Here is a 10529-nt window from a genome sequence, read left to right on the forward strand (position 1 = left end):
TTTTCAAGAGCGAAAAAAATCACGATGTCATATGAAACTTGAAATGTTTGGTATTGGATATTGTTGACAGATGACAATACGCCAATTAGCACAAATGGTAATAAAAAATAAATGGCAATACCGGTTTCATATGTATACACCTGGTACTAGCATCGTATACTCCATCAGAAAATAATGTGGTTGCAGACAGATTGTCTCAAATTACTAATTTTGACACTGAGTGGGAATTAAATCATTGTTATTATCAATTAATTGTTAAAAATTTCGAACAGCCCAACATTGATCTGTTTGCTTCTCAGTACAACGCAAAATGTAAAAATTTTGTTTCGTGGAAACCAGAGAAAAACTCTTTACACGTTGATGCTTTCACAATTCCTTGGTCAGATTTTTACTTTTATACATTTCCACCTTTTTCCTTGATTCTCAAGGCACTTCTCAAAGTTAAACGAGAACAGGCATATGGTATTCTAGTAGTACACTTTTGGAAAAATCAGCCCTAGTTTCCACTTTTCGAAAGCCTAATGGTAGGTAAACCTATAATTCTCAAAGCTAACAAAGATTTGTTGTTATCACCGTTTAGTTCTCTCCCACACCCAAGGTCAGTGCACTTGAGTTTGATTGTGAGCAGAGTATCCGGGAAGCATTCGTAACAAAAAATATCCCCACTCAGGCTTTGGATATAGTTTTAGCTTCGCTCAGCAAATCCACATTAAAACGATACAGAAGCGCTTTAAATCTTCGGAGGGACTTTACGCAAGCACATCATCTTGATTTTTTGGACACTGAACCAAGGGGGGTCTTGACATTTCTTACATAACGGTTCTCTGCAGGGGCTTCTTATGTCACGTTGAACTCTTATAGGAGTACAATCTTATTAATTTCGGAAAATCGTGTGGGCGAGCACCCCAGTATTACTAGATTTTTTAAGGGAGTTTTTAAGCTAAAGCCCTCATGACCAAAATATTCCTCAACTTGGAACGTTTCCATTGTCTTAGATTATTTAGAGGGGCTTCATATTACTAATTTTCAAAATTTAACTTTTAAGACAGCAATGCTCCTTGCGTTAAGCACTGCTCAAAGAGCGCAGACTTTGACAAAAATCAAGATAAGTAATATTAATAGGGTCATGAATAGCTTAGTAATTACCATTTCCGACATTGTAAAGACTTCTGGGCCTGGGCGCCTCCAGCCGACTCTACAATTAAAAAGGTTCACAGATACCTAAATTATGCGTAGTTTCTACGATCTTATTATACCTCGATCGTACCAAAACTTTAAGTGGCAACTGTGACCAGCTTTTCATATCTATCAAAAAACCGTTTCATGCAGTTAGTACCCAGACTCTTAGTAGATGGGTTAAAAAATGTTTGGCTAAAAGCGGAGTAGATGTCTCCCATTTTTCTGCACATTCAACGCGCCATGCTTCGACGTCAGCGGCCTTCGAAAAAGGCCTAGATTTTGATACTATAAGACGTACCGCAGGCTGGTCCGATCGCTCTCAGGTCTTCACTAAATTTTATAAACGTCCGATCATTAGCGACACAAGTGTTTTTTTAAAATTTGTGTTCAATAAAACTACTTAATAAAATTTGAAACTTAAATACCTCAGTAACGTTTTGTTTTCTTTTTTACGGAAAATCACTCTAAATAACTACAGTGTAATGTTGAAGAGCGAGGACGCAATATAATTGAACGATTAAACGAACTTACCTGTAAGTGAAGTTCGATCGCAATTATATGAAATCCTCGCTTGAATACATTACAACCCACCTTTCCAAATAAATATTATATTCATTCACTCCCGTTCCCATATTTAAGTTTCATCGCTAGTGTTTCACTCTAAAATATGAAATAGTTGGGCCACTCGGGATATAGAGGGCCCTACTGGCTTTTTTTGAACTCTAAAGACGTGTGCTGCCTGGCGGACAGATGAGATATGAGATGAGTTTCAACATCATTTCACCGTATTCGAGCGAGGACTCCATATAATTGCGATCGAACTCCACTTAAAGGTAAGTTCGTTTAATCGTTCAATAATTAAACGCACTGGTAGAGAAATTTAAAAAATGTCGGTATTAGTGCTGCTTAAAAATGCAAATTAAAAAAATATATATCAAGTTTTTCCACCGTGTAGTTTCATATATAATTCAATGAAAAACATTGAGATTTTAGTCACTTTCAAACTGATAAACATAACAGTATCGCATAGCAGCAACACTGTTCCCTCTCTCCAGCTTATCTGCAGTACCAAGCTATTCAAACGCCCATGACAGTTGATCATGGTTAGGTTTTAATTGCGACGTTGCACGATCTACGAATCTGCCGCTGGCGTTAGTGGTAACTATACGTTTACACGCATCCTACGAATTCTATGCTAGTAGCCCACTGAAATCTGCACCATGCGGTTCCGTGAAATTTTCTCAATGTAGTATTACTTGACAGCGCCCCACGATACTCTACTATTTGTACGGGGATGGGATTTACATACAATCTTAAGATATAAATTTACATCAAATATTCGAAATATTGTTCTTGCCTTTTTTTCTATTAGGGGGCTTCCATAAACAATTTGGCCCAATTTTCGCCAATTTATGACTCCCCCATCCCCCCATGTGGTCTACTGTGGCATTATCCTCCCCCCCCCCCCCCCCCCGACCCTCAGAGGTGCTACGTGGTTCTTTCTATTTCTTGTAAAACGAAAATAAAACAAAAAATTATGAGTGGTAGCCACACAAGTGGTTGCGGCCAAAATTGTCTTGCCGCTATGCGTTAAATAAAGTAAACAAAAAGACTTGAAGAAGGGGCCCTAGGTTTGGTTCGCAGCAGTCGAATTTAGGACTCCCCACGCTGTTTCAAAAAAGAAGTAAGCTATGGGCTTTATTATTATTATTTGTTATATCTTAATATAATACCACGTGGCTCGGACGCGTAACCCTCCCTCCCCCATGTGGTCCATTCTGGCCTTTCGCAGACCCCCCCCCCCCCCCCCCAATGCAAACACGTGGTTTATGGATGGCCCCTTATGTTAGATAATAGATATTATATAATACAAAAATCTTGTATAAATATTAATTTTATATTTTAATTTAGGAATTAAATGAAATTAAAAAAATTATCGCGCGCTCTGCGCTATTATTTTCTAGTAAACAAGGAATTTGTTATTCATTTAGAAATCTCTTTTTTAGGAATGGACAGACTATAATTTGCAGTGGAACGAGTCTGATTATGGGGGAGTAAAGGGTCTTCGAATCACACCCAACAAGTTGTGGAAACCTGACGTCCTCATGTATAACAGGTAACATAAGCTTCCCAAATAAATTTCCACTGATCTCTATGAACATCTAGTGGATTCGATAATTTGCATAAGTAATAACCCATTATCAGTTTCGCGATAGAAAATTTAACGAGAAGATTAAAACGAAACAAGAATTAAAATATGCACCCTAAAATATTACAACGGTGTTCAAGCAAATAATTTATTTTAAAACACTAAAACTTTTCCTTAAAAAAACGTGACATACTTGTAAATAATTAACGCTATTTTAAATCAATTTTTTTCTTTCACATAAAGTCACCTATAAATAGTATAATTATCTGTTTTTTGAAAATTATTGTACCATTTTATCTATAATTCTAAAATTAGTTGCAGCTGGTATATTTTAAAGTGGTCCGAAACAGAATTTTCAATTAAGATATTCTTGCCTTTGTTGCATGAATTATTCGGCTTTTATGAACGAAAATTTAAAATGAGCACGCCAGGCAATATTCAATCATTCGACGCTAATAAATTTATTTTATGGTTTAATACTTTTAAAAGCTTTATCATTACTGCGAGATAGACATAAAATATTGCAATTTAGATTAATAATTTCTCTGATTTTTTTTACTTACGTCGATATTGCTTAATCAATTTCATCATTTTTTTATGTTTGTCTTTTTCTTAATTGAAACTGAACATATGAGTTCGTTAACTATAAAATATGTAAAATTGTTGTACACGTGAAATGAATAATAACTGAATAATTTATGAGCGAGAAACAAATGTCTACTTGAATAAAAAGGGCAGATAAGTCGTTGGACCTAAGAAATAGGACCGCTAACGTAGAAATGGCATGAAATCGGAATAGTGTTGACAGAATTTAGAATGTTTCAGAAACCACCGACAAGAGAAAGAAAGCTGCTGCTCGAACGATAATGGATAGCCTGATTTTATTCGCTAAATTGAGTACTAACTACAAGTAAACGCGCGTTCGAGTGCAGTAAGATTGAAATTATGACAGCGTAGTTTTCTTGACTATTTTTCAAAAGATAATAACAAAAAACGAAGGGTATGTAATTTTGACTTCCCCCAATGTTGCTTCGCATTTTACCATACACACATAAGTATCGAAGTATATCGAGCCCCCTGACATGCATGTCTTAATTATTTGAGTCCATGCTAGAAGTAAGCAGAGTATTGCTCCTCTATCTTAATACTCCTATGATAAATACCTACATATTCTTACTTGTAAATACTTACTCTTAACGCTACGTTCCATACCGAGTAGTTATGTATCGACGCCTCCATTCCATACCGCTCAACGTTGCGTTTAGGCAGTGTCCAGCTACTCATCGCATTTGGGCGGTGTACAGCTCTTCTTCGCGTTTGGTCTCAGTATAACCTCAAGTCGTGTTAAGCATAGAACATGGAGCAATACAACGATCAAACGAGATGCTCGGATGTATACCAACCGAATACGAAGTGATGCTGTACACAATCTAAAAACGAGGTGGAGCGGTATGGAATGGAGGCGTTGATATTGCTCTACACGAGTCGCTCAGTTTTTCCTAGTCGATATATTTCGCGCTTTTATAAATCACTCAAAAATATAGTACACTATCGAAAAAACTTCAATCCTCTTAACGAGTTTACCAAAACTCTGCAAAGCACTCAAACTGGTCGACTCGTTCTGAACGTACATTTTGTACAAGGTACAACAAAAAAAACGCGACTTTTGATCACCGCAACAGCATTATCAATCACGTTTCACTTTCCCGGATGCTTGAATTCCTTCGAGTAACGGATGATTCGAGTTTTTTTCGCGAGACTTAAACTTCCAAGTATCGATTCGAAACTTTTTTGTAAAGCGTCCTGAATCCTTGACTCAATTAAGCGCGATTCACTTTGATTTATATCCATCGAGCGGCGCCTAGAACACTTACAGAGAGAAACGAATCTTTTCAGCCCGCTAAAGTGGTAATTCCCAGTCACTGACTAGTATTGCGTAATTTTCCGTAAAACTAACCGATGAAGTGTATCGCTAGGGCTAGTATTATTAAATTTTCTGTAACGTTAGCCCTAAATGAACTAAAAAGGGAGTTATTTTTAAGGATTATTCCGTAACGGTAGACAGTTCGCAATTCCTGCGCATCACACCTTTACTTAGTTTTAGTTATCCTGACCAAACCCTGTAGATTAACTAGTTATAGTTACTAAAATAAACATATATAATAATCGGGCTCTCTGATGTCAGAAACGTGAATGCGTTCTCTGTCCAAAGAGTCCTCATAATTGTACATCCATGCTCCCTTTGGAACTCATTTCTCATCGATCGCATCGTACCGAACATTCGCGATCGTATTATTTCGCGATAACCAATAAATGTGCGCGAACGTTAAAAGCAGATTCGTCAAGCCAGGTGGTCCGCATGCAAAAACTCACAGTGGAAATCCTTGATTCGCTGCGCTGCGTAGATATATCTTTCGTGATGGTCTATAATTTATTAACAGAGGCTTTTATTTGTTAAAAAACATCGTTGATTTTTTTAAAGACAGAAATATAACAATTATGGGTATGCACATTCATGGCGAATAGAGTGACTTTTTGTGATAAATTCAGTTGGTTTTTTATCGTCCACAATTAGAACCAAATTGTTGAGTAAAGAGCTAGATAAAAATGTACAGGTACCAGAAAAAAGTATTATAAGCCGATTTGGAAAGATTTTGTTTTTGTTGAAACTCTCATGGATAATATAATTTTCGGCAGTGACATTCAGTATTTTGACAGACGTGATATGAATAGGTATTACCAACACATTCTATTAATTTTTGCGTGCCTGAATTGAAGGAAAACATTATCATAATTGTACATTTTACATAGGGTAAGTGTACCAGTCTGCGGAAGCGCATCAGTGTTTGCACAGTCTCATATATTTTATAGTAAGAATATAATGTTATAAAATATGATTTGTAAAAAGTAAATAAGTGTTTGCATTCTGAATACTTTCCCTTAACACGCATTGAAAAAAGTGATGTGAAAATTCTATTTATTTTACGGTATTGAAACTGTTCATTAAGCCACTCAGCCTTTATCGCCATTTTAGGTATGTGTGTGGTTTCCTGTCTCAAAAAATAGAACATTTTTATTTTAAAGTTATTACTTACTTTCTTGAATTTTTTACTGAAATGGCTGCATTTTTTAAACATGGGAGATCCTTGAAAAATTCCATTTATGTATTGTATATTTAGAGATTTACAATCCGTCGTAACTGAGATTCAAATTGTTCTTATTTATTCAGGGATGGGACCCTGCCTGACGTCTAGCGTGAACGTCATTTTGGCAGTGCTTCCTAGGTCGGACGACTAAGATCCGGAGATAAATAAAACGTAGTCATACATTTTTTGAAATAGAATTTGTCACTTACTGCGGTTTTTATATAAAGTTATTATTTAAAATAGTAGAAAAAATTGTTTGTGTATTCGACTTATTGAAAATGTAAACATTGTCTTAAAAAAACGTAACCTTTTTAACTCAGCCTTACCTGCAAACATCAATTTCACTACTGGTACGTTTACCCTATAAGATTGCTATTAAGTTTGTTTAACATATTTTTAATTTGAACTTTTTTTTGTGAAGAGCAGAATTTTGGTCTCATAAAAGCCAATTTTCCCATTTTCCCCCGTAGCAACGATAAATGCAAAAAGGATTAAGATAAAAATCTCCAACCATAGAAAAGTTCTCCAAAAAAATCGTCTGGCTCTTTTGTCGTATACTGCTTCGCTTGAGAAGAAAATTTCAAAATTCAATTTTCAGGCAAACAAAATTTTCGGACGTTAAAATTAATTATGCCCTTATAAAACTTCTTTAAGCACAAACTTTTTTTAAATATTACGAAAAAAGTGGGGTTTTCCAGAAAATCTTATTTTTATGTTTGATAAGAGTTAGAGTAAACAAAATTTTATAAGAAAGCTTACATTTTTTTAAGTTTCTGATAATAAGGAAGGCACCCTTTTAGTTCATTCACACTGAACCATTTTCAAGGCCGAGAGAATTTTTGTCCTGAAAAAATAATTTTTAAATATTTAGCTCATAGAAAGCAAAGAAATCACAAAAGGGCAAGGGCAATTTTTTGGATAACTTTCCTAGATGTGCGAACATTTATGTCAATTTTTTTATCTTTCGTTCTTTCCAAACAGATAATCGAGATATTTGAATCAGGTCAAAACTATAGAAGTTTAAAGAAACAATTAGTGTTTTGTTTAGAAATACTTTTTTTTTTTTTAGTAACTACACAACAGTAATTGCATTACTATGAATAAAATATTCATCATTCAAAAAGAAAAAAAAACATACTTAAAATAGTTATTACTTAAAGTAAGTTATTACTTATTACTTAGTCTTAAATTTAGTTAAAGTCTATGTTCAAGCCATACTGATACGATTTTTAGTAAAAGTTTTCTGAATTTAAGATAAATTTGTGAAATGCAAAAAATAAGGTCTTGAACTTAATACTGATTTTACTCAAATCCAGAAACATTTTTCAAATTTTAATCAAAACCAATTTTAAGTCATCGATCTCTTTACACATTTTACCTGATATTTTCAAATTCAATTTGTGAAAATTTATAGGAAGATTTTTATATGATATAGGCTAACCATATATCTTTAATATTAGAATCTTTTCTTTTAAAGATACAATTTGAAACTGTTTGGAATATTAATTAATGCATTAATTTATCTATTTCCAATTTTTCCCATAAAGATGAATTTTTTTATTTGCATATTATTACATCATTTGGTTAAAAAATGTACTGCAATCTCTTGTTACTAAACGGTAGGTTTATTATTTAATGTACAACCGAAACCTCGACTATCTAAGATTTTGTGTTTTATCGAAAAATAGTCATAACACATCCCAGTTACAAATTTAATAAAATGATTCTTGGTGTCCACATCTTTGTGTTAAAGTCATTTCACCGGAACCGTGAGTTCCGCTTAGTTTTTCATCCAACATTTCCTCATATTTTCAGTTTACTTCTTCTAATTCCAATAATTTAAATTGAATAATTCAAAAACACAGAGGAAGGTAGATTGATCTGGAAGCAAAGATCTGGACAACTTTGAGTCCGATGAACAAAGACCAGAAAACTTTAATATTTCAATCCTAGCAATGATCTTATTGCTCAAACGCAGTTTGAAAGCACGTAACCCTGAACCAAAGCTGGAATGTAGGGTCTATCTTGAGAATTTCAAGAGTCTGTTAGATCATTGTACTTGCTTCTCAGTCCAAGGAGGAAATTTCTCAACTGACTTTAATTAATTGGTATGATCCCGTGCACTTTACACCGTCAGCAGTTTCTGTGGAATTCTGCAGGACCATAGACCGCTAGCCTTTGGCTGGCCAAACTTGGTCAGTTAGTTATAGATGAACCTGCAGTAATTTCTCCTTCTCGTTCTATTTCTACTTTTGTCTCTACCTGACTTTAGACTTTACGCAACCTATCCTTGTTCGTTTTAAATTTTGCTTTCTCTACTTTTATCTTTGATACTTAATCGTGGGGCTTATTTGTGTCACACGTCTGCTATAACGTGTGCTCTTCTCATTTCCATCGGGATCGAATCGGCCGAGAATTCAGTCGACTGGAACTGGCATTAAATTGGCTATAACTCCAATTAAATCTCGGGCGCGCGAATCAAGGGGGCTTATGAATCGAACGTGATCGAACACAGTCTCGCTCTCAACTTTAGACGACTGGAAGTTTTACTTTTTCTGCTTTATTTCGAAGTATTGCATTTTTCAAAAAAGAAGGAATGAAAGCCAGTTCCTTTTAGATCACTGATCCTGACAAAGTTCGCAATGATAAATCATCAGAAAAATTCAAGATTAAATCATAGGGGCCGTACCAAAACTACGTAACATAACCAGAGAGAGTGTGGGGAGAAGTTGAAGGAGAATCGGACATCACAAACGGATCATATAAATGTGAATCACATTTTTTAACATGCTTGAAAAAATAGAAATTAGTGATTTTATTTTAAAAGTAAAGCATCTAAATACGGACTGCATACTCTTTCCTGTATGCCCTTATTTCTCCCTTTTTTTAAGTACTCCTCTTTTTCTCTCTTTTCAAAAAATTTCCCCTTTTTCTTCTTTTTTACTTAAATTGTAAACAAAAAGAAAATCCAACTATTTCTAGTTAAGAGTTAATTCTTTCTGTTGAAACGTGTACTATTATATTTTTAGCTTAGAGTTCATTTCCTTCAATTTAAGTTCTACTATTTGTTTGAATATCAAAAATTTATCTTCTTGCTTTGAAAATTCAACCGTTTGATTAAAATTTCAAGTATTTTGTTGAAAATTCGCCTTTTTCGCTTGAAAATTCAACTATTTAATTGATAATGAAACTGTGTGATTGTTAATTCATTTTTATTGTTGAAAGTTTAACTATTTTTTGAGAATTTCATTATTTAATTATTAAAGTAATCCTTTTCTGAAATTCAACTGTGTCATTGCAAAGTCGTCTTTTTGGGCACAAAATTTGGGATAAACTTCCGAAAAGCGGATATGCCTGATTTCCTTCATACTGCGTATACCTATTTACTTTGATGCGCTGATTACGAATATGACATTGAAAATTGGCGCGAATTTGATTTTCGTGTTGAAATAATCAAAAAACCATAAAAATTATGGTATTTTATGTTAATCTCAGCGAATATGCACAATTAAAAAAAAAAGCTCTCATAAAAGTTGTAGATCTCATCGAAATACACATTTTTCATTTCAAACCTTTTTTATAGAAATGATTGTTTCCGAGGAACTCGGCAAAATGAAAGTGACAGAAGTCTATAACCCCATAAGGCGTTGGAAAAAGGGTAGGTGTGTGATCTTACATTATTTCTGTGATAAATTACAGGGTACCTTCCAACCACCCACGAGGCGTTGGGAAAGTGGCAGGTGTGTGATCTTACATTATTTCTGTGATAAATCACAGGGTGCCTTCCCGCCCCCTACGGGGCTTTGGAAAAGGGGCAAGGATGTGATCTTACATTATTTCTATGACCAGTCACAGGGGTGCCTTCCCCCCCCTCCACGGGGTGTTGGAAAAGGGACAGGGATGTGATCTTACATTATTACTGTGACCAGTCACAGGAAGCCTTCCCGCCACCCCACGGGACGTTGGAAAAGGGGCAGGGATGTGATCTTACAATATTTCTATGACCAGATACAGGGTGCCTTCCTGCACCTCACGAGGCGTTGGAAAAGGGACAG

At 34.9% G+C, this 10529-nt stretch overlaps 1 protein-coding gene across 1 annotated transcript in view; it reads left to right on the forward strand.

Annotated features, from left to right (window-relative positions):
• The window catches only part of LOC117170665 (neuronal acetylcholine receptor subunit alpha-7), a 390031-nt gene that overhangs the window by 246885 nt on the left and 132617 nt on the right, over nt 1-10529 (forward strand). Inside the window, exon 4 of the mRNA XM_033357593.1 lies at nt 3186-3295. Within this exon, the coding sequence (XP_033213484.1) occupies nt 3186-3295 (110 nt within the window). The remainder of the gene's footprint in view (nt 1-3185; nt 3296-10529) is intronic.

The sequence above is a fragment of the Belonocnema kinseyi genome, chromosome 4 (assembly GCF_010883055.1).
Source record: "Belonocnema kinseyi isolate 2016_QV_RU_SX_M_011 chromosome 4, B_treatae_v1, whole genome shotgun sequence".
Lineage (NCBI taxonomy): Eukaryota > Metazoa > Arthropoda > Insecta > Hymenoptera > Cynipidae > Belonocnema > Belonocnema kinseyi.